Below are 25,134 nucleotides of genomic sequence, written 5' to 3'. Positions count from 1 at the left end.
TTCACCAAGATCCTGTGAACTGCTTCTGATAGATAGGTAGGTAGGTAGATGCATACATGCAAACATGAATATAATTGGACACAGAGCATAGCTCCCCCACATTTCCAATAGATAGTAAGCTTGCATCTGCTTTCATAAAATCTACCTTTTTCCTGAGGTTCTTGGAAATAAGAAACTATGGCTGTCTTCCCGTTATAAGAATTTTTGCTATTTAAGACTTACAGTGATATCAAATAAAAGTTAATAATATCATAACAGTGATCATAAGCTACATGTTAGAACATTGAGAGAAGTATTTGACAGTCTGCATAGTTAAATGGGAAGGTAATAGAAGAGGTAATCATACTGCAACCTGCTTACAAAATCTGTACTAGCTGGAGCTATATTTGTTAATTCATTGCTTAGATGCGGAACTTGGTGTTGGTGAAACATTAAGCTGAACTCTTCTCAGATTTTACTAAGGACAGTCAGTGTTGGTGGGTCATCCTGTGAATGCAATGTGTGGCTAATGTCACAACTACAAGATCTCACAACTTTTGCATGTTAAAGAATTGTCATGCTACAAATTTGTAGCTGTAGTAGAAAAAGAGCTTTCTGGTTTTTTTTAATTTTTTGGAGCTCTGTGGAGGGAAAAAAACCCCGTCACTAATGTAGTTACACATATCACTGAACATTTCATTCATATAATTCACATAGTTATTTTATACTGTACATTTTCTTTGTATGTTTTAAATTATTCTGTAACAAGAAAAAGTCAAATTCTTCATAAGCCCCTCTAAAATACCAATTAATTTTTTTAAATTTAAAATACAAGCAGTCAGGAATTGACTTTGATAGCCGTCATCAAGACTTCACATTATACGAGTCTTGTAAATCCTACCATTGCAGATTGTTCATGTGTTAACGAGTCTAGAAAACTGAATTACATTTGTGATAAGGATAATGCACTTGGACAGATATGCAACGTATCTGTATACCTGTTTCTGTATCATGTATCCATGATAAACATCACTGGTATTTCTGCATTTTAGATGCAATGTAGTACTTTCCTCATAAATGCACCATTATGTGATTCCTATATAAGTTAGAGGAATAGCCAGCCACCTGGAAATACACTTTTTACTATGTAAATCAGGTCAAATGGTGTGCCTTTTGCCCTTGCCTTCCTTTCGCCGTGTAGAAACGTATATGATATCTAGAGAAAGAAATCATGGCTCTGTACTTACACCTTCATAAATATCTGTCAAGAATAATTGCTGTCATTGGTGATAAAACTAGATTTCAAATCAAGGCAGGTCACCTTCAGCAATGCTCATACATCAGCTGTGAGAGCGCAAAACAGTTACCTCTAGTTGAATCGCCATTTCTCAAGTTGGGCTGCTTCCTCTGCAAAGTTTTATGATTTTTCTAGCATGTATCTATATTCATACCCACAGATAACTGGCATAGATTCAAATAAAGGAAAAAGTGTGTCTGAAGCATGATTCACACAGTTATTTATCCAAATTAGATTATCAACAAGGGTAATATTGCCAATAATTGTGCTAAAATTTTCTTTGCTCATTATTTTATTAAATAATTTACTCAAACAGAAACCGAGTTATTGGTATTGCCAGAATAGATTTCTATTAATTTTTGCTTATTTAAATTTTAGCTTCCTTTATAAAAGTGATAGTTGTTCAGGAAGACTCAGTGGGGTCAACACAGTAAATTACATTTCAGTCCCGATAATACAATGTCCATGATCTTCTGTTGAATTTATTTCATTTCCCTTTCACCATGAGAGTGATATGATCTCAAGCACTGTGTATTCCAGCAATGGAGCTGAGGTTACGTGGGTAAGGCAAATTCATCTGATGTTGTTAGGCTTGATATTAAGCCCTTCTGATATGGTCCTGCAGCTCCCGCTCAGGAATTAGCTGTAATGTTTTCCAATCTCTTCTGCTGTCAAAATCAAGAGTACAGATTGTCTAACCTCACATATCTCTGGTGGGAGAAGGAAAGAGAAATAAAGGGGAATGTCCTAGACTACATATTGTCTCCTGTCAATTTTTTGCAGAGTCTTGCGCTGCAGTCTCTAAGACTCACCCTATATTGGCTCAGCTTCTGCCATTTAACAGCTCCAACCAGGATATGTTTAAATTTAGCATTGATTCAGTTTTCCAAAAGAAGGAAAATTGGATGCTGGATACTGATATTCATGATACCAGCTGGGTGTCAGAAAGAAATCACTGAGGGAATCAGATTCTTTCCAGACTCACTGTAAGAAGGGGAGACTAAGAAAGGAAAATTAACATTGTGGTCTAACAGAATAATTTATCCAGAAAGAGAAAAATAAAGGCAAAGAATTTGGGATTATTTAAGGTAATTTAACAGTTACAAAATTAAATTGAATGGAAACAAAAATAAGCTTTAGAGTTCTACCAGGTCTGTGTGCTGACAACCCTGTTTTGAAAGAATTCCACACCTGAAAGGATGCTCTTTTCTGCAGTTAGCTGCATTTCCTGAAGTAAACACGAATCAAACCTGGAAAAATAATCCCTGCATTCTAAATCCTGAGGTTTGCTTTTGACAGTGACAATATTTCATAAGATGATCTTGATGCTGATGAAGTTTTTATACCCATCTGGTCATCTCATCTGGTCTCTTTGTGATGACCAACGCCATGGATTTCAAAATTAGGTCAGTTCTTCGAGAACTATAATAATTGTAAACCTATGGGTTGTGAGTGGTAACAAATATCAGAGTTGCCCTTTTGAAGCATGCCTGAAGACCTGTAAGTCATGTCTCTGGTGGTCTTACAGACTGATCCTCACAAGTCTGAATGCACTGAGGACTCCCAGTCAGCCTACCTACAGAAATACCGGTAGGGATCTCATTTGCTTTATAAAATTTGTTTTATGCATTAGATCTTCTGAATTTTGGTTACAGCTGTTTTCTCTTTTCTTGGGAGCAGTTTCAGAAATCCTGATGAGCGTCTCTTTTCTGATTCTTTATGGAGTAAACAGAAAAGAAGTGAATCTGTTTTTTAGGGTAGCCTCCGAGCTTCTTCAAAAGGCAATACAGATATTCCGTTAAATACCAGTAAAATTCTTCCAGATCTCCGGTACTTCCAATACAAACTTTAAAGATAAAAAAAATGAGTTTGTTTCCAAAATGTCTTTGAATATTGTTCTTATCATCTTCTCAGGGTACGATGCAAAGTCTGTTGGTGTATTTTTAGATGAGAGCAACTATTTCCCCATGAAAATGGTCAGGGAGCAGCCGTTCTCAGGATAAAGGCAAAGAAAAGGCGACCATCTCAACCATCCCTTAGCCTTTAAGGACTGACCAGAAGTTAGCTGCAGTAGAGCTATACCCTGCGCCTGTTCACTATTTCTTGAAATAGGAGCAGTATTGGTGCCTGGCAGTTGTGTCAGTGAATCAGAGTCAGTCTCCAGAAACCCCTCTCCTGGAAGTGAAGACAGGCAAGAGTAAAAGTGAGGGAGGAGCAAAAAAGGAAATGTATAAAAGATAGTAATAGACAGTATTTAGCTAGAATATCCTCCTTCCCCTTCTCTCCCCCTGCTTTGTCTGCCAGAATACGTGGGGTGTTACAGCTTGTAAGACTGGATTCACCAGCAGCAGTGATGGGAGAAAATCTGGAGCAGTAAATTCAGGAGCATACTGGAAAAGGAAATATTGGGAGAGATCCACTCATTCCTACTGGACATGAATACCACTCTGTGCCTGAGATCAGAATTACTCACTTGCAGTTGAAACAGTTTAGTATAATTTCCCTTTTTTCCCTCCCTATAAAATATACCCAGTCAGTCATTTGTGATGAAATACTAGAATACTTGCTAGCACATGCCCCTTTCGGAGATAGAATTTCACTGCTTATGAATTATGATTTTATTGTCACCAGAACCATAGCTTCTGATTTGCTTGTAAATTCTTATCTGAATTCTTGGCTCAATCTGGAAAATTCATAAAGCACTTACTAGATGACCTATTGATTAGGAATGTCCAGGTTCCCAGAGCTCTCCTGTGTTCTCTGATAAAAATAACTGCTATACATGAATAACCAGTGACATTTGCAGGGAAAATTACTTTTGTTGTCAGAAGGCTTCTGAGACAGGCTGCGTAGCTGCTCAACATGTATTCAAGCTGCTGTGCCTGCATTTTCACTATTGAATTTGATCTCAATATTTGATGAAGAAAATAATATCCTTTTGTAGCTGAGTGAGATTAGTCTCTCTTCATCTTTCATTAAAAGTACAGATGAGTAAAGCTAATTAATGAACACTGTGATAATTTGCAAACATGTTACCCTAAGCAAGTGAGCTGGTGTTTACTTAACCTCTTCAGAGGAATCTAAATGCAACATTTTTTGGCAGGCGGGGTTGAGAAATCACTAGCCTGGTAATGGTTCGTAGAAACTTTTCATTTCTTGCAAAAGCAGACAAAAACAGTCTTGAAAGCATTATATTCACAAGCAGACTGGTATAGCTCCATTGACATCAGTTGAGCTGATTTATATGTGCTATGAATTGATCCTATAGCCACAGTAAACCCTCAAACTTGCAACAAGAAGCTTTCAATACAGTGCTGAAGTTTTCTGAGCTCCCTTTCTGCAGAATCTCACAAGTAGATAATGCTGGACATATATGTCTAAAAAAAATATAATTTCTTTGCTAGAATAAAATAACATACTAAATCTCCACAGGGTAGCTTTTCCATTTGCAGAAATAAAGCTCTTTTTGAATGACTGCTATGTCACTGAGATTTGCTGGTAACAGTATTAGAATGTCAGTACTAATCTATTAATGTATTCCTGCCTGTGTTACTAGTTTACAGGATTAACAGTTAGCTCAGAGTACAGGCCACAATGAAAATGTTTAGGATTCCCAGACAGACTGTGCAGCTTGATCACTGATCAATGTGCTTTTCTCTTTCTAGATTGTTTCTTTAATTTAAAGTTTGCACGTACATATATGTGAGAGAATACATGCAGAGCTGAAATGCTGGGTGATTCTTGCAAATGGGAGAAAAGAGAATTTGTGGCTTTAGCTTCACTGCAAATTAATGGTATGTGCCCTTTAAAAAGGAGATATCGGGGAGTTTTTTCTAGATAGAAAAGCACTCAGATTTCACTCCTGCTTTCTTTCAGTCATAGAGAGAATGAAGGAGTATGGTTATGCTGTTACTCTAAGAGGACATGTTTGCTTTTATTTTTGATTTGAGGGGTGTAACAGTTAGGTCTTTGTTCTGAGCTATATTTACTTGCTTTATCTTGTATTTGTTTCGAAAACTTTCTCTTTGAAATTAGAAGCTTCCTGTAACTAGGGCAGGGATGTGACTTCAGCAAGTATCTTTCTTTAGTCTTTCCTTTAAATTTCTTTAGATTTCATAGTATCTAGTAGTCATGATAATAGCACTCCAAAGAGTGTCTGCTTTCTGGACTGCTAGAAGGGGAAAGAGTAGCAGAAGCTGGGCTAAGCTTGTCTTTTACTTTTCCAGGCTCTGTCATTCAGAACCTTCCTATGCTAGGAGTTGCTTAATGAAAACTTTACATAAAATATGGAAAATATTTTTATCAGGCATAATTCTTCTATTTGCAAAGAACAGGTTTTCCTGAATATCTTCTAATTTCAGTTTTCTCCTTTCAAATATGTAAGGTGACCTTTGGAGCATGTTATCCTGCTGTTTTGTCAGGATCCTAGTCCTAAACCCTTCCCACCTGTGTGGGTCAGGGAGGCAGTCAGTTAGCTCCTATTTTGTTTGCCCTGACATGAGGCTGACTTTATATCACACCATTCTGGTGTCTGTGAGACTGAAACTTCAGTAGTTTGAGTATAGTGCTGCCTTTTGCTGGCTCTACCCTTTCCTCCAAAATGGAAAGCATGTAGCAAAAGTACATGTCATCCATGAACTCTTCATCTCACCATGAGACCATCTCACCATGAGACCTCTGTGTTCCCAGACTATATTTATTTCAATATGTTTGGGTTTAAATAACTGAGAGGCAGTGAGGTCCAGGGAGTGTTTTCTGTCTCTAGTTCTCCAGTGAGGGTGTCTGCTTGCGGCGATAGCCCTGCCTCACAGCTACATGCTTTCTTATTTTGTGCATGGGTATGCTGAAATTACTCGTTCTCTGCTGTGCATTTGAGCAAAAATAAAACAAAGTGGGGATAACTAAACCTGGAAGGAACATTTTGAAGCAGAGAATATTATATGATGAATTCACCACAAGAAAGGATACTTGTTGTCACCGTTCCTGTTCTGACCTCATAGTCTAAAGTAGGAACATATTGTACAGTCAGAAGGTTTAAAGGGATGGGATCTCTTATCTGCCAGGTGTATTTATAGATTTTTAGCTACCAGTTAAACAGAATTCTCATATTAATGCCTTGGTCCTGTTAAGCACATCTATGCTCTGAAGGCAAAAGGCAATTTAATTTCAAGGGTGACTAGACCTCCTGGAAATATTGTCCATAGCCTAGAAAGACTTGGTTAAGAGGAAAGGAAATTACTTCTTCCTGGAGAATTCATACGGGAGTATCTAGACTCAGTTCAAATCTTCAGTTGTGGACAGTTTCTTTAGCGTTAAAGATTTGAGTCAATAGTCAGCAGGCAGAGAGCTGAAAGTAATAGCCTTTTCACTTTGTGGGTTCCTCACTCTATTTCACTTATCTAAGTAGGCTTTTTAAAAAGATGATGAACAATAAGAGGATTTCCATGTAACTGTTGTTAGAAGACTTTAGCAAAGAAACAGCAATATGAGATCTGAAGTTCATTCTGGATTGTGCTGGAACATGGGTTGGCCCTATAGGACTATACAAAGGCCAAGCAGTTGTGCAGCAAGCAGCTTTTGAATACTGATGCTATCGAGTACTAAATACGCTTGATCATGCAGCACCTTGTAGCTGAGACTTTTCAGAGAGCTTATCGATAGGGAAGCCCCGTACCATGCGTTCTGCAGATGGTGAAAGAGAGGTATAAGTAGTGCAAGTGACTTTATTCTACATGTAAGTGTCAGAGCCCAGATGAAGTAGTCAAGTCCACAGATGCTCAGGCCTGACCCTTGTTCTGTAACTATTAGACCAGCTGTGTTTTCAGGTTCTTGTCTATGCTTCACCCTATTGCAGACCAGTTGTTGCAAGATGCTTAAGCTAACAAGCAGGTAAAAAGCACCATCACCTGTTCCAATTTGTGGTAAAAGTTATGAGAGCGATAAATATTCCTGTACTTTTGCTGACATCTGTAATTTTCTCTTGGGACACTTGGAAGTACCCACAAAATCAGTTAATAGTTAAGAACTATTCCTAAGAATCTCATAAATCCTGCAGTCACTGCATTACCTAATCTAGCCTTATCGTCTTTCTGCTGCTGGAAAGGGAGAAAACAGTATGTTATCCAGCCTTATAACACATCCCTAACCATGACAAGTACAAGAGGCCAAGTATGGTTTTATAATCTGCAGATTCCTGTAGTTGGCCATGCCAGTCTTTCTCAAAGTGGATGTTTACTGCCCCAAAACCGAAAAGTTCCATTTTGAGAAAGAAGGTACATATTTCGTGTGACAAACTCTATTTCTTGCCCTAAATCTCAGGGCAATTGTGAGGCAAGAAATTTATGGTTGTTGCCATTTTCCCTGTTTTGTGAGACACTGTGAGACAAAATTTTCTTACATAGGTCACTCCTCTTCTTTGTCTTCCTTTATCCTTTATGTTCCTTACTTGCAGGGTTGGTTGGTTGGTTTGTTTGTTTTTTTAAGATGGTCTTTTGAAGATAGTGAGGGTAGAATTATGTAACTGTCAAATGGTCTGAGGGCACTGCTTCTTACCAGAGAATTAGGCCTACCTTTTTTGTTACTAGTCCTTTAGTTGCATTCTAGGATATTAATTTGGATGCTATACATTTAGCTAAAACTGTTTAAAATTTTACTTCTCATGCTGCTGTTTCTGATAGAATGACTGGTGTCAACCTTGTTAGAGAAAAATGGTAAGCAAAAATTTAAGAACTTTTTGACATATGAGATAAAAAAAATTCTGCAGACGTGCAGAGCAAAATCTTCATGATATTACAACAAAGGTTCAAGGCCATAAAAGGAAATGTTTTCAGCAATAAGAACACTTTAAAAAACACTAGTATAAAAGATAAGGAGTCAACTAAACCATCTTTAGTTAGTTGAAGAGAAGTGCGTAAAACAAGATAAAATTTTGTGAGCTCAGGATAGTCCAGTGAAGTTTCCTGGCAGTGCCTACCTTCTGAGGCAGAGAAAGAGAAATGCATATTGATCAGCGATCAAGCTGCACAGTCTGCCCTGAAATCCTAAATATTACAGGAATCAGTTTAAGGGGATCCTTTTGGCTGGTGCTTCTCTGACCTCACAGCAAAACATCAAGAAAAGACAGGAAGCAAGCCCTCTCACCCTGTTTGGGTCAGAACCTCAACACAAATGGAGCAGAGAAAACAGCTTCCTCTTAGACTCGGTCTGAGAAATGTTTGAGGAGGAGAAGAAACAAAGTTGAGTTTGAATCAGAATTGTGTAGCCTGCAAGACTCGATTTGTTTCATGAATGCCAGCACGTGGTAGGCAGGGGTTTCACTTCTTACTCAACAATAATTGCATTCAGGGTGATTTTTCTTTTGTATAGCTCATTTTTTCTTCGAAGTTGCAGCACTTGCAGTTATCGTAATGCAGGTGGTTGTTTTGGTATGTGTACTCAGAGAAGAGGAGGTACTCTACAAAGTGAGGTGGATCTCAAAAGATTATCTGCTCAGACTATTGAGTAAAGTCTTTCTAAATGCCATGACGTTTCAAATTACTCCCCAGTCGAAAGAGAACACCTGAGATTGTAACCAATTGCAGTTTGTCTCAACTTGCACTGAAAACATCTTCAGAATTTAAGTAACAATAGCCCTTGGAGCTACACCAGCCTGAGGGTATTCTGCAGACCCAGGGTTTTTCAGCCCTTCCTGCAGAAGGAAAAAACACAGGTCCTTCTGAAATGATAGGCGATCAGTTCAGGTTAGGTATCTACTGCCATTTTTATGGTGCTATACACGCTCTTAGGAAATGAGACAAAAAATTCCTTAGGGCTGAATGGCTTACAGTGCCTTTTTTAAGCTACTGATTGATATTTGTGCAGTGAGAACAAATGCACTGCTAGAGCAAAACTGGAGCAAATTGATATTTGTAGCAGTAGTTTAGGAGATATCTTTTTGTGGTGATGGAAATTTGTATTGAGCCTAACAGCAGTCACATTGCTGGTAAAATAAATGTTAAGTGAAGCATGAACAAGTTTAATTACTTACATCTAGCACTTAGTGCAGAATTAATTCATTCACTCTATTTTTCTGAAGGAAGATATTTACTCTGTACTGTGTAATATGCATACCTATATTTCACATTTATGTACATGTACCCCTCCTTGTTAGTACATACAAATAAAAGTTAATGGATATTTCCCTTCATGTCACAAGTTCACAAAACACAGATTTGTTGAGCTTAACTTCAACTTGGGAATGTGTTTTGGATTAAATTAGTTATGCTTTTTTTCCTATGAAAATTTGATAAGCAATATCAGCCCTACATTAAACTTAAAATAATAAAAAGAAACCAACAAGAACACCACAAACCTCTAGCAGGCATCAGCTGAGGGGTTAACGTTGCTCAACTTCAATTTAATTGTGTTCCCATGTTCACATTGTGTTCACAGAAAGGCTTAGCTGAAAGGAGTCTGGATTTAACGGAAAGCACAGAGCTTTTGTGTAGTTGTAGAGCAGTGCAGTCAGCTTCAGTGTTAGAAGATGGGCTCTATGAAGATGAATAACACTGGGGAATCAAGACTTGACTACTATGTCTCTTATGTTCACTGCTATAGCGTAGGTCTATTCAGCTATTTTTCTGCATGATTATTTTCTTATTTTAATAGTTATTGCATTGTATTCTGTTCATACTAACTTCAAGTTTTTTTTTTAAACATTAGTGCAGCTTTGGGGTTTTTGTTCGTTTTGGTTTTCTTTGCTATAAAATGTGCAGCTAGTAAAAACTTATGTGCATTATTTACAAATGTAGTGGTTTATATGAACATCATAGTCATATTCTTTCACTATTCTGAAGCTTCTAAAATCTAAGAATTTAGAATTCATATTTATACTGTATTTCAGATCTAATGAGTTTATATAGTGCTATATTTAAATATCCATCATTCTTCTAAAATCTGGGAAGCAAAACTTACAAGTGTTTATTCCATTTCCTGATATCACTATAAAATGTTTCAAAAGAGGGAGGGTTGTGTATGTTATATTTTAAATGACTGCGGTGAAAATATTTTAAAATACTGTGGTGATAATGATTCTTATGATTTAAATTAGAGTACTGTGATTACACTTCTTAAAATAAGCTTAAGCTGCATCTACATCTATCTCAAAAATGCTGTGGGCTGACTTTAGATATAGTAAAAATTATCTTTTTGCAGTTGAGAGTCATTCTAGTGTTTATAAGGATCCAAATATTTTTTTTAAAAGTAATGACTGGGGTCTTGTATTATACACATCTTTTTAATATAAAATGTATATCTAAAATGGTTTTACTTTATGCATACTGTAAATGTGTAAAACTGATTAAAGAGAATTATTTGGGATTGTTAAATGTAAACATTAACTTTTAAATGTTTTGGGTAATGTGGAGTGAGGTTCTTTTCAAGTATCTTTAAGCTTATCTTTCTGTAAATGACCAGTTCAGAAACTATAGCTGTTAGTCATCTGATACTTTTTCCACTAAGAGACTCCTACAGTTCTATTATTTCATCATTTAAAAGAACACGTGTGGCATCTGAAGGCCTTGTCAGAGACAAGGGCATCATTAGTTGTCTCTTGAGATGCTATTTAGCACACAGCACTGCTGTATTAATGTCTTATGCCATCTTGAAAACATTGCAGGTGCTATTATGCCTCATAAAGCACAGCTGCACAGAATTATCATGTTAATTTGAAGTCATCTTGTGCATTTACAGGAAAGCCTATTTAAAGACAGGGTTGGTTTTATTATGTAATTATGTTGTTCATTGTACTCAGTGTCACTGGTTTGCTAACTAATCATTGCACTGATGATCTCATCTTTCCCATGCCTAGAAGGAAACTTTAAGCACGGAAGGCATCAAAGATGTATCAGATAAAGTGTCTGAATAAGAAAACACGCTTATTTTTCCAAACTTAGGGTAAGATCTCAGAAATAAATTTAGAGGCAGTCAAATACAGTAACATGAATCTCTTTTCTTCCTCTACCTCAAAAAACCCCAACAAAATAGAAAAATTTGAGTAGAAACAACAGATGTCCTATTGGAAAACAGCATGAATAATTCATTGTGCAGTTGTGATTAATGTTATGCCTGTAGAACTAGTGTCTTAACATGTCTCTTGCATGTGTTTTATCTGTTCTTTAGTAGGTATTTTCATATAGTGGAAGGAAGCACAATGTGTTCATGAAAACTATTGCATATTATCACTGTTAAATAATTTTAGGGACTTGTTCAATTATAACATCAATTTCAAAGTTCATCCTTGAGGAAGCAAATATAATTGCCAAAAACACGTAGGCTAATATGCTTAGTCAAGCACCTCTTTTGGGAAGTGAAATACTGGTACAAACGAAACCGGAAGAGGAACCTAAGGTAAATCTACCCTGTTAGGTTCTAAGCTTGTTGGTTCATCCCTTTCTAGGTCCTGATCACCCATGCTGCGTGGATGTCATTTTGCTCTCCAGTAAACCAACTATTTCCTTTCTGAGCTGAAAGCTGACTGCAGTGCTGTGGTGTACTCCAGGGAACACGCATAATAGGCAGTGCGAATGAGCCCTTGTCCCGAAGATCACTTGTGATAGCAGGCTTAAGAAGGAAAATGAATCAGCATGTGCTGAGGTCCATGCTACTGCTGCTAGATTGCTTTCTGTCCTAAACTAGAGCTTTAAATCAAGTATCCACATACCACAGTGCGGTGTAGATGAGCTGGAATTATTCACTCCTTCCTTTTCTATCTCAGCTCTGCTAAACCTGCTGTTGCTATAGCAGAGATCTCTTTGTGTTTCCTATGTGGACAGAGAGGCTGCAAACACCTTTTCAAATTAAATGTACATCTCATTGAAATACATTTTATTGTATTTCTTGTTGACTACTTGATGCTTTATTGTAAGATGAATTTTTTTCCACAGTGTTCTATAAATATCAGTGGTCTTTTATTGAGGCTTTACACTGTGATAATAAAGACGTGACCACCTCAACAGGGTTGTAGTGGAATATAAGCTTGTTACTAATAATAGTAAAGAAACATATAATAGTTATTGTATATATGTCAGGATACAAAATCTTGTTGGCTATTCTTTAAAAATTTTACATGCCTGTAATTAAGGTTAGAAAAAGAATTTGCATTCCTAATGTATTATGATATTGTCATTGATCTAGGCAGGACTAAGGACACTTCATGATATTGGCCCTGAAATACGCCGAGCTATATCCTGTGACTTGCAAGATGATGAACCAGAGGAAAATAATCCAGAGGAAGAGGAAGATGTGTATAAAGTAATGTCAGAACATAATTACATGATGAATTCTTTATCATACAATACAAGATTTCTAAAATGAGATCATCCTTGAATATAGAATAATAATAATAATAAAAAACCCAAAGCAGGAATATATATATGTATGTATGTGTGTATGTATATCTACACATACATATAGAGAGAGAGAGAGACAGACATATGGACACCAGGACATCTGCATTTCATCACAAATTTAGAACGTAGTACCTAATTGTAATGTCATTCTCCTGCCCTTAATTCTTTCTCATTAATTCTTGTTTTTTTAAGAAAAATCTTAAGAAAAGGTATGAGCCTTACACTGTGCCTAGGTCAGATTATGACAGTGGCATGGCTTAAACTGAAAATGTCTAACTTCTCCAGTGGTAGATAGAGAGAAGAGATGAAATTCTAAGCAGCCGAAGGACAACAGACGCAAAAAGAGCTGCACAGTTTAAAACAAATGCCTGGAATTACACAGAAGCCAACTAAACATAAATGCCAGTTTCAGTTTTCTGTAATGGATATCAATAAGAACCTATCAGAGAAAAACATTTTTTCCTCTTTTTACATTTTAAATATTCAATCTAATGATGAACACTTAAAGTCAATGTTATAATCAGGAGCTTTCTGCAAGATATTTGTTAGCTAGCAAGAAAGCTTAGTTCTTCACAAGCAGTTCAGAAGTAGATTGTAAAAGCAGGCTTCTGCACTAATTAAGTCAGAAGTCCGAAAGCTTAGTATTGTCCTTAACAAAAGAGGAGAATATTGCACTGCGGAGACAGTGCCACAATTGCCATCAGTAGATGCATTTCTCTGCCAACCATTATTTACCTCCTATCTTCTCTAGATTGAGCTTCAGGACAGACTGCTGTCATCCAAGACCCACACCTGGCTAGACAGGGAGGCTACATAATCTGGGTCAGATGTAAAAGAGAGTTGCATGTCATAGTTGTATTTTTGACAACATAATTTACCACTTACATTCTCTCTCACCTTCCATTATACTCTCAGGGCTGATAAACAGTTACTTACTACTCTTTCTTGTACCTCTGTGAGGAGGAAGAATGGAACCACTGAAGCTTAAGTTACTCTACTTGAGATACACTTGTGAGCTCTTGCATGGCACTCCATCCTGTCTGAGTGACACTCGTAGCAAAGCGATGCCCTGAGGGAAGGGGACAGAATTCCACCAAAGTGTTTTCAAAACCTGAGCAGACACATTCTCTTCTGAGGCAGTTGGTGCATGTTCATGTATGGGAATCTAGGTTTCTCCTGCATAATAAAACATGGAGAAAGCTGGATGTCACATTTAGTTGTAAGCAAAGAGAATAACGATCACTTCATAGTGTTGATTTGACTCTGACAAATATGACAAATACTGTCATTATCACAATCACATCTGTATCACTCTAGGAGATCTCATCTGAAGCATTATAAAATTAGAATGAAAATCACACAAATTAATTGAATAGTTACCTTTGTATGCATGTAGGAAAGAAAAATAAGTTACCACTGTCAAAAATATGTTCTGTTATCTGATTTTTTTTTTCTTTTCCTAAAACAGAGGAATGGTGCCCTGTTTGGCAACCACATAAACCATATTAGCAGCGACAGACGAGATTCATTTCAACAGATCAACACCACACACCGTCCCTTACATGTTCAGCGGCCTTCAATTCCATCTGCAAGTGATACTGAGAAAAATATATACCCTCAGGCAGGAAATTCTGTATACCACAATCACAACTCTGTAGGAAAGCATGTTCCAAACTCAACAAATGCCAATCTTAATAATGCCAACATGTCCAAAGTTGTTCATGGAAAACATACAAATATTGGAAATCATGAGCATAGATCTGAAAACGGTTACCATTCATACTCCAGAGCTGATCATGAGAAGCGTAGAAGGCCAAGCAGTAGGAGGTAAATTTAGAGATTGTTGTGTTTAAACAAAATATTTGATAAGAAAACTTAGTATGCTACATGAAACTAATTTTTATAGGTATATTCAGTTTCATTGTTGTTGCTTTTGTTATAGAAAACATTTAAAATATACTTCTTATACCTGGGGAAAGTATATAACAAAGTATATAGTTTTGCATTTGCTTAATGAAGTTTGAAAATACTTTTCTTTGAAACAAAATCATTAGTTACGGCTCAGTCACTGTAGTCACCAATGTATTTCTGGGAACTACCTGATTTCAAAAAACCTTTCTCCATGTTTTCATGGCTTACCTGGACAGAACCCGCTACTATGAAACTTACATTAGGTGAGTTAATATTGTTCTGACATAATTAAACTCTGCAGGTGGTACCTTTTTCTGCCTTTTGGGGGGAAAAAGCAGTATATCTTTCAAAATTAGCTATATAGCAAAGCATATGCTGAATACCTTCTGTGAAAATTTCCAAGTCAAATTTTGCACTGCCTGTTCTAAAAGGGTAAACTTCTGGTAAAGTTCAAAGCTATTAAAGCTATTTTAAAAGTCCAGGCAGGTTTGTGCAGGATTCAAGAGACAAAAAGATCATACCTGATGCTAGTCCATGTTTAAAATTATCTTGCATAGACTGGAAAAAAACTGTTGTTAGCCATTGTAAGTATTACTGTGAACAGTTCCATTTTTAGGAGATCCAAAAATCCATCCTTGGCTTCTGTCTGTATGCTTGGTAAAATTAGTTTTAAAAATAGGACATACTGTGTTATTTGAAGGGTATGGCTAAATCTACATCCAGAGGTAGTTTTTAATGTCTGGACTTACACCTCAGTTTCAGTTTTTCTTGGAAGACCTCATTGAACGCTCCTTAATATTTTAGCTGTTTGGCAAACTTCAGGCATTTGAGAGAGGCTATTTTTCTTCAAAGTACTCTGAATTTATATTTTGCAAAAATGTCTGAAATGTAGTTGACTTTACTTAACGTCTCCATACTAATGCTTTTCATATTTGTATTGTAAGGAAATAAAGAGAGGTTAACTTTAAAAAACAGATAAGATAGGTTCCACAATATTCTGTAGTTCCACAGAATTTACTATAAAACCACATTCTGACTAAAAGAGAATATTTAATGCTTGACTCTTTTCTTGAAAGCACTTTAAAAGATTATGAATGAAATATAATTAGTCCCAAGTATTTGTTTGCCACTTACAGATCTGACTCTGGTGATGGGCGTCGACCTGCTATTTGCCGTGAAGAACATGAAGTTCAGGACTATTGCAATGATGATCATTATTTAGGAGAGCAGGATTATTTTAGTGGAGAAGAATATTATGAGGAAGACAGTATGTTGTCAGGAAGCAGGTGAGGATCTTTCTTCAACTGGGCAAAAAATTTTAGTAAATGGTGTACCTATCCTTAAAGGCTTTGCTGGGCACACTTCTCATGCTGAAAATCCTCCAGCGAAGTTAATGCTCCACAACTGTCGGCAGGTCAAATGGTGAGTAAGAATACTGTATGTAACATAAGCCGTTGTGCCTGGCATCAAGTGCTCACGCCAGGAAAAGGTTTGTACCAAATGCAAAGGAAAGCACAAAGTTTGTTTGCACTGAGTATAAGCCAGATAGTGCATAACCAAAGAAGGCCTTTCATTTATGAATAAAATTTCAACTGCAGGGATCAAACTTACATAGAGAAGTTTTTGGAAATGGTTTCCTTCATTTAATCTTACTTAAACAAAAAGAAAGGTGAAACTGGTAGACTGTAGAATGTGATTGTAAGGTAATGTTAGCTTGACCAGTAAAGTATGGGCTCAACTTCCTTTTGAAAATTCTCATTATACCACCTTATTAATAATCTTCCTCTTGGCACCATTTTCTAGCTCCCTAATGTAAATCCTTAGTACTTTGATAGCTGTCATGGCCTATATGAGTTTGGAATGGATGATTTTTACGGTTCATTCATAAACTTAACGGAAATGTCATGTATTGAATTTCAGTCAACGTACTAGTGTTTCTTACATGTTTATGCTGCTGAATAATGTGCAAGCTAGTACTGATTTGAGGCCCCTTGCTGTAACTGCAGAGTTCTAGTTTTGTAACCTAGTTCCTCTCAGTTTTCTAACTAATTTCTGTTCTCTTCTGACAAAATTCAGAATGGTAGCTGAGTTAATAGTGGTATTTCTGCCCAGTAGTATTTTTTCAAGGCCTGTTGGTGTTTTTCTAACAACTCTTACCTGAGTCTTTGTGTTTAACTCCTGTGATCTTTGCATTCGGAATTGCAGTTTCACAGATTTGAGTAAAAAAGCTTTGATTTAATCTTGGTAAATCTAAGCTTTTCTCTGCCAGCTTTGTTTCACACAGTTCCTTCAGAAATGGTCTGGGGTATGTTTGTTTAACTTTAGAACTTGGTTCCCAAGTTAGTTTGGCTTGAACACCACCGCTGTGATGTGGGCTTCAGGAAGCCATGGCTTCAGCAACAGCAGGTCCTAGCTTTGCACTAGGACCATTCAGGTACATGAACAGCTTTCCACGTGTTCAGACAATGCTTGGATATTACTTTGAAGAAAATCTGCATCTGACAGCTTGAGAATCCCTGATTAAGTCTTTAAAAATGAGATTGTTCCAGTACTTTCTAAGTACTAACCCGTCATGGAACAGAACCTCTATTTGGTAATACTGAAAGGACTTTCTTTAAAAAAAAAAAAAAAAAAAAAAAAAAAAGTTAAGTATACCCTTTTCCTCAAGCATCTGATGAATTTTGAATTTGATAATATTCCCTTTCTCATTATTGCACTTTCAGGATCATGAGTAGATTGCATTCACCTCCCTTGCAGTAAGTATGCTTCACTTCTGCTGAATAAATTGAATAACCCCACAGAAGTATCCTTCACTTGTATCAATAAATTTTTATTCTGAGGTCCAGTTTAGAAGAGGAAGAATTTTTGCCGTTCTGTCTTTGATCTGTAAGTGCACGTGCTCATGCGTCAAACACACTAAATTCTCCGCCTTCTATACTATCTTTCTTTACTAGCTGGACTCTGACAACAAGATTGGCTCCCTAAACTGCATCTTGTTAGCTTGCACAAAAGCTAAATTTTACAGAATTCTCAGAATTGGTCCATGTAAGTTATAAACTAAGCTATATTAACTCCCATTCTTCTCTGTAGCCAATCATTTTTTGATAATTACAGTCAAATAGCATATCTTATAAGATTTGATTTCCCACAAAAGAAAGATCCAGAGTGCAATAAATGAATTCCATTCTCTGAATTTCTGTGCTCCACAGCTTACCCAGGGCTCATAAGAGAGCACGGCAGGAGTAGGACAGAGTATTATTTTTTTTAAGCAATGTGCAACTGAGGTCTTATATTTTAGCCTGATAAATATATTTAAATATTTAAACATTTAAATATAAACATTTATAAACATTTAAACATTTAAACATATTTAAACATTTAAATATAATTTGATAAAGCGTTCACCTTACAACTTACTGTGTAACTATACTAATCCAATACCGTATACTCACTATCTCAAAATCAGTTTGCATACAGAAACGGATGTTTACTACTGAGTCGCATGGTTCTACCTGGTTTTGCTTGGTTATTTTGCTGGAGAAGAAATGTTTGAAATTCGTCTAGAAGACCACTGGATGAACTTACAGAAACTCACTGAAATATTTTCTTTATTGTATTTTAACTCAGGCATATATATGACTACCACTGTAGGTACCACTGCCATGACTCAGATTTTGAGAGACCAAAAGGTTACCATCACCCACATGGATTTTTTGAGGAAGATGATTCACAGATCTGTTACGATACAAAAAGATCTCCTAGGAGACGGCTGCTGCCCCCAACACCAACACGTAAGTATATTAGGATCAATTTGTTTGCAAATCCAGAATTATTTAAATTCATTAAGAGTTTCTAGTTTAAAAAGGCTTCCTTGTGACTCTGATTTTAAGCATGACGTTCTTTGGTTAATGTTGCTAGCAGAACGATGTTTGCAGCAGAAGCATCTATCCACCTTGAGAGATTGCTCACAGAATCATGGCTCTGGCCTGAAACTGCCTGGGAGCGGGGCTGACACCACTGTCAGGGGAGCCTGCACAGGCATACAAGTGAATCTTTCTCACACCTCTTGCCTCACTCATCAAATAATATAAAAATATGTAATTCCTAATTTTAACTTGATTTGATAAATGAAGAAAGAGCAAGGTAGAATGCAGCAGTGGTTTCCTCTGAAACTTTTATCAGAGGTTTTTGATGTCTGTGCCCTTTATTCTTACCTACAAATGCATTTTGTTGCTATGAATCAAACAATGCCGTTGTCTTTCTAGTGACTCACCTGCTGGCACTTCCCATTTCTCTTTAAACTCAGACATGCCTCTTACTGACACTGTAATTGGTGCCATTTACATCTTTACCTCAACCTGTTTTAGTAAACACTAGAGACTGAAGTATGATAATTTTCAGGGAAAACAGAACTAAGAGTGAGTTTAATGGTGATTTTTTTTCTTCTAGTACTTTTGAAGTGCCATTAGGTTTTTAATGAGAGTTTCTCAAGTCCCTATTAAAAAAAAAAATGTTATCCTGGGCTAAGCATTTTGTTTCAGATTCACATTGGTACTTCATTGTGGCCTCTCAGAAACACTGCTTAAAATTCTGAGCATTTCTTCTGAGAGAGAAAATATTTCCATTGTCAAGTTATAAATTGCATTAGTGTCCTATCTTGTTGCATGGACCAGCCAACAGACTTGCATACGTTTCAGGCAGCATTCAGATTTTTCACCTGTTTCCTTAATTTTCATTTATTCTCCTTCTTAGATCTTTGATTTCCCGTTATCTCAAGCGCAACCTTGGTTTATTTGCGTTTCTAAAACCTCTGATGTTTCTTATCCTACGGTTCTGTTTTCCTGTGTTCCAGGCCATACTACGGAGATTAGCAGTGCTAATCTTCCTGTGAAACTAGGCAGAGACTCAATGCTCTTGGGTTTGGGTCTTTCACTTCTGACACTTCATGGTTGGGAAGTGAAGCTTGTGAATCCCCAAATAAAACTCTTTTAAAGGCTAAACTAAAGAGACTGCGTTGGCGCAGGTATGGAGGGGTAGGCGCATGAGAAACAAAACTCAGCTCTGTGCAACCCCACAGCAGTACTCTTACCTGTAGTGTGGTCAGCCCAGCCAAGTCTATTACCTGTGTCTTTGGGTAATGCCATTTAACCAGTGTCATAAAGGCAATTCAGGATCATTTCTAGAGGAGTCCCTAGGATTTGTCTGCCGTTAGGTAGATCAGATTTCTAGAACACCTGAGTTGCTTTTTCTTCTGATGATGCTAGTAGCCTGACCCACAGCCCGTTTACCCGTGGAAGTATGACTGTACGGACTGCTTGGGTAGGGAATTGGGTTTCATTCTGTTCACTGTCTCAGACACACTGAAGACAATGCAGGTACAGATCCAAAAAAAAAGAAAAAGAAAAGTATTTCAGAGTCAAGTGTAATGGGATCTTTATACATTGCCTGAGGTGAAGTCTCAGACTATATAAAGCTACAGAAAGCTGTAGTCAAAACAGCGGCAAAGAACACGTTATATAATAAAGGGAACGTTTTTCAACAGTACCATTTGTGCTGGATCCTCACTTTTGGTACTCAGTTCCTTAGGACAAGGCTAGTAAAGTGTTCTGCTCTTTGGCTTTCTGACCTTAAGTGGCTCAGATGGAAAAAAGCACCAAGTATATGTGAGCCTCACAGTACAGAGGGTAAATAACTCAACTCAGATGAATTTCAGGGAGTGAAATGCACAGAAAGTTCCTGCCTTTCTTCTAGTACCAAAAGGAAAAGGTTTCCTCAGATTATTTTCTTGATTGTGCAAGGAGACTGCTGTACATCTTTCTACAAATTGTTTCTGATAGCAGAGGAATTTTAAGCCAAAGAAAGAAATTGATGTTTCACATATACATTCCATATGTTGCAGGAAAAATCCTCCTAAGTCTTCCCATGAAAACATTGAGATGGGGGTGGAGGGGATTGAAGACTTCCTGTGACTTCAGCCTTTGGGCTTCATTTAACTTTTTAAATAAAGTTTTGATGACGCTATTAGGCTGGCATGTCTTTAGAGGAAACTTACTGATAGAAAAAAAAACAGGGGAGTTTTTATCTTATATATGAGAGATTAGATAAATGCACTAGAAAGGAGGATATCTGATATCCTCCTTATCTGGTAAGAGGATCTAGTGCTGATCTAAGCTGCATAAAGGTAACGTGGGAAGAACTTTAGTAAAGTCCTTTAACTTATACTGGTATGATGCCATAAGAGCGGAGTCAGGCCTCCTGCCGTAGCCATTTATTTAATGTTCAGGAATACAGATGAGAAATTTTAGAGCCTCAGAGTCTAAGCAGGGTTTAAAAGAAGATCAAACCTATTATTTAAAAAAAAAAAAAAAAAAAAGGAAAACCTGCAACATGACACTAAGCAGTTTCTACGAGCATCTGAATTCAGTCCAAGCTAATGTAACATTCAGTCCTTGGCTGAGTACTGTAGTTAGTAAATTGAGCTCTGTATCGAGCTCTGTATAGGTTTTTATACCCAGCTAATCACTACAGCATCTGAGCAACTTCCAGAAGTGCACTGAGAAATGTGATTAACATATGTTCTTCATTCTCTCCTGGGGAGAAGTATGTGCAATGGAACATCTTGTTTTGGATGAGGAGGCTTTTTAGGTTTTTTTATTTATTTATTTTGAAATTGGGACATTTAACATTTGTTAGAATCAGGAACTGAGACTCAGGCTGACATTCCTAAATTTGGATCCATCACAGAGATAATCGAAAGAGACAAAGTTCATATTAGATGGACTGAATGAACTTCTGGAGGTGCCTTTTTTGCTCTAGTGGCTCTTCAGGGAACCTAGATCATTAGTGCCCAACATTACATGCCTAGTGATGACTCTAAGTGATGAATCTAAGTCAATGTTCAATTCTTTTCACAAATTTAGGGTATTGAAAAAAGATACCGAGAATAGTTTCAATAGCTTCAATTAGTTTCAAGAGAGCCCCATTTTGTATCATTGCTTTGTACGGTCAGCCTATATTTCCAGTTTTGCAGTATGATGCTTAGAGTTGCAAGGCTGTACTGGGATTCCAGCTGCTGTTCAAAATCACGATTCTCTTCGTGCTGAAAGCGACACAGAGAAATGTTATCCAGGTGTTGCGGCATGGTAACTTCCCATCAGTCCTTAGGGTTCCACCGAGACCAACTGAAACATTTCTGAATCAGCCAAACATCTTGATCCAGCTTAAATTTCTGCTTTTCCCTTTCTAGTGTTTACATGAATAGTAAGTGTTCTTCATAACAGCACAAACCATGGATTACCATTGTCATAAGTAACAGAATAAAACCCAGGAAAGGATAACATTAGTTGCCTTTGACTTGCGTATATTTTTTTCATATTACACATTACTTTCAAGGAATTGGGGATTTGGAATTTCCTTTGGGAAGTCTAGTTCATTAGAACAGCAGTTTACAGCAAAACTCTGAAGTGTCTGCACCAATCTGCTGCATAACAAAATGCTTGCTTTGTGAAACATAGCTGCTTCAAATTCTTGTCGTGTTAGCTTGCTCGTATGGTTTCTCTCTGGGACTGCATTTGCTCATGCGAGGAATCTATCCACTACCTGTCTGTTAATCAACACAATTTATTAACATTTCATATTGGGGGGATATCTTTTTATTTGGGTGACATTTGATCCACAGTGGATTTCCAGAAATACTGGACTTTGAGGGGAAAAAAAAAATAAGTATTTTATTTTCCTAATGAATTATGGTTCTCCTGTAGCAAACAGACGATCTTCCTTTAACTTTGAATGCCTCCGCCGACAAAGTAGTCAAGATGACATACCACTCTCTCCTTCCTTCCAGCACCGCACTGCTTTACCACTTCACTTAATGCAACAGCAGGTAAATCTAAAACCCTTTTTGACTAATAATGAATCATTTTAGCTTCTGTATTGTACCTCTGCTGACTTTCATGGTTGTTTGCAACGGTGCTAGTGGATTATGTTGTTTGCCTCTGCGCTACTTCTAGGCATGTGTATGGCATGCTCTTTCTTATAGTTGCTAGATACAAGGCTTCTCAAATATCTACCGTCTAAAAAACACTGAAAGTGAATAGTTTGCCCCCATGACTCCTAAGTGTCCACAAAAAGGTTAATATGGCAACCATCTATTAATTTTTGCATATGCTGTTAGTCAAAGTTAGCTGCATTTGTGAGAGTTTGCAAGTAAAACACGCACATCTTCTGTGGCTCATTAATCAGCTCTGATCTGAGTATCTTAAAAAAGATAGTGATTTCCATAGCCATCCAGAATGCTTGGAAAATCATTGGTACCTGCAAGCTGCATTTGAAAACTTGTATTCTTTAGCAAACTGCATTTATTTTGGTCACTTGGGTGAATTCCACAAGTTCTTCTACTGATTTACTGAGTCAGAGAGGACATAGAAAGATCTTTAAGTCACTAGTTTTAGGCAAAGCCATGTGTTTTGCCCAAATAAGGACTGAATAAAACAAAAAAGAAATCTCATGGTTTATCTCCAAGTGAAAGTGCACTGTTTTATTTGGTGCTGCATAAAAGCTGGTGGTGTCTCAATGAGAATAGCAGCTCCTAATATGTCATATGATGGACATGTACAGGGCAAAACGGTCACTAATGTATAAAGATGATACTTTGGAATATAAAGATGCTGTGTTTGGAATAATGAAAAGACCTTTAGAAAGCATGGGAAACAGGTATGATGAATATAAATAACTCCTTACGCTAGATTTGTCCTGAAGCTGCGTCTAATTTGTGTGCATCAGGTTATTGCTTGCTGTTTATATGGTATTTACTCCCACTTATCTGATCTAAACTAAATTTTGTAATCTGTGGTCTGTTGAATTTTAGTAAATTGTTGTTATTACCTCAAACTAAATCAAATAATTTGTTTTCATATGACCAACCAAGATATCCCTGTACCCCAAGTCTCCTATCTCCTGCTTCAGCGTCAGGCTGACTGAGAGGACTTACAGGATAAGCAATAGGAGGAGTTTTTAGACGACTGTAAATTATGCTAGGTGAATAGGTCCCTCTTCCTCAAAAAGGCCAAAGAAAGCAAGGTGCTTAAAAGCAATTTTAAGTATAAAGCTGATACCTTCCTACCCTGTCCCTACAGAAGAGGAAGACCATCTCTACGCTTTGTTTCCCTTGTTTAATATATTGTATAAGCAGTTATTTTTCTTGACTAATGCTAATGCCAAGATTTTGTGATCTGAGTAGTAATAGAAAAAATAACATTTTATACCATCAGTTTACCAACTGCAGTCCTGTTCCTCCTTTACATGACTGTTAAATATCAGAAAATGTTAATTTGCATAGCTGCTGCCTAAACAGTCAGTTTGAACTAACTGCTGAAATAAGAAATGAGCCTGACGTTGGCCATTTCAGACTGACTGTCTTTCAAAATTCTTCCCCTTACCAGGTCATGGCTGTTGCAGGTCTGGATTCCAGTAAAGCTCACAGACATTCACCGAGTCGTTCAACACGTTCCTGGGCTACCCCACCTGCAACTCCTCCCATCAGGGACCGGACGCCGTATTATACGCCTCTGATCCAAGTTGATAGGGCTGAATCTACAGAACAGATGAATGGTAGCCTGCCTTCTTTGCACAGAAGCTCTTGGTACACAGATGACCCTGATATTTCCTACCGAACGTTTACACCAGCCAATTTAACTGTACCTAATGACTTTAGGCATAAACATAGTGACAAACAGAGGAGTGCAGACAGTTTGGTAGAAGCGGTAAGTGTTACAGAAACCTCTGAAGTAGCCAAGAGCGTCTGTCTGTCCAGTTTTTTGTGTAAAAAGATTATAGTTCAGTCCACATTACGGTATTTCAGTTCGAAACCCTACAACTTTTTAGGTAAAGACAGGGGAACTTCTTCTCAGTTGTCATATTGTAAAGGTTTTCCACTGAATACAAATCTTAACATTAGTGTCAGATTTCTGTATCATAGATGGAGATCTGCTCCTTCTATACAGGAGCCCAAATTCATCGCTGTTTTGCACTAATCCGAATACAAGAACAAGAACTCTGTGAGTCAATATTACTAGGTGAAGAGGGTGAAGGAGGAGCACAAGGACTGATCTGTAGGTGTATTCAGGAACATTAGGAGTTCCCTCTTTAAAAAAAGGAGGGGGGGGGTGGATAGAAATTCTAAGTATCATAATTACTGTTCTTCCTTCCATCTATCACTTCCTTTCTGTTAAATTTTGATTCCAAATGGGACTTCAGCAGCTTTCTTTTATGTATTCTTAAGTACCTAGAATGAATCTAGAATTCTACATTTCAGCCAGTTGCCCCAATTACAATGTCTAGGGTTTATAAACGGCTGACTTTAATACACCAGTCTGATGTTTTGAGGTTTATCAAGACTCCTAAGTTTCTAACCAAGAAAAAAATCTCTTGCATTTACATTATCACAAAAGTGATTCCGTTACATTATAACAAAATTGATACAATGCAGTTTGGCGCTATTTGTTTGTTCTTCATATATACAGTTTTGCTGTGGGTTGCTGTAGTGAGTTAACATGGAGTTTC

General features: G+C 37.2%; 1 protein-coding gene across 10 annotated transcripts in view; it reads left to right on the top strand.

Moving 5' to 3' along the window:
- Positions 1-25,134, top strand: part of CACNA1D (calcium voltage-gated channel subunit alpha1 D) — a 205,571-nt gene that overhangs the window by 178,137 nt on the left and 2,300 nt on the right. For 8 of the 10 annotated variants that reach the window (XM_068907041.1, XM_068907039.1, XM_068907038.1 and 5 more), the window contains 7 exons: positions 12,449-12,565; positions 14,132-14,490; positions 14,811-14,837; positions 15,711-15,860; positions 18,202-18,365; positions 22,335-22,456; positions 24,015-24,335. In XM_068907041.1, the coding sequence (XP_068763142.1) occupies positions 12,449-12,565; positions 14,132-14,490; positions 14,811-14,837; positions 15,711-15,860; positions 18,202-18,365; positions 22,335-22,456; positions 24,015-24,335 (1,260 nt within the window). The remainder of the gene's footprint in view (positions 1-12,448; positions 12,566-14,131; positions 14,491-14,810; positions 14,838-15,710; positions 15,861-18,201; positions 18,366-22,334; positions 22,457-24,014; positions 24,336-25,134) is intronic. The other 2 variants (XM_068907035.1, XM_068907036.1) reach the window with 2 other exon arrangements.

The sequence above is a fragment of the Struthio camelus genome, chromosome 14 (genome assembly GCF_040807025.1).
Source record: "Struthio camelus isolate bStrCam1 chromosome 14, bStrCam1.hap1, whole genome shotgun sequence".
NCBI classification, from domain to species: Eukaryota; Metazoa; Chordata; class Aves; order Struthioniformes; family Struthionidae; genus Struthio; species Struthio camelus.
Note: the sequence above shows the minus strand (reverse complement) of the source record. Positions and strands in the feature narration are given on the sequence as shown.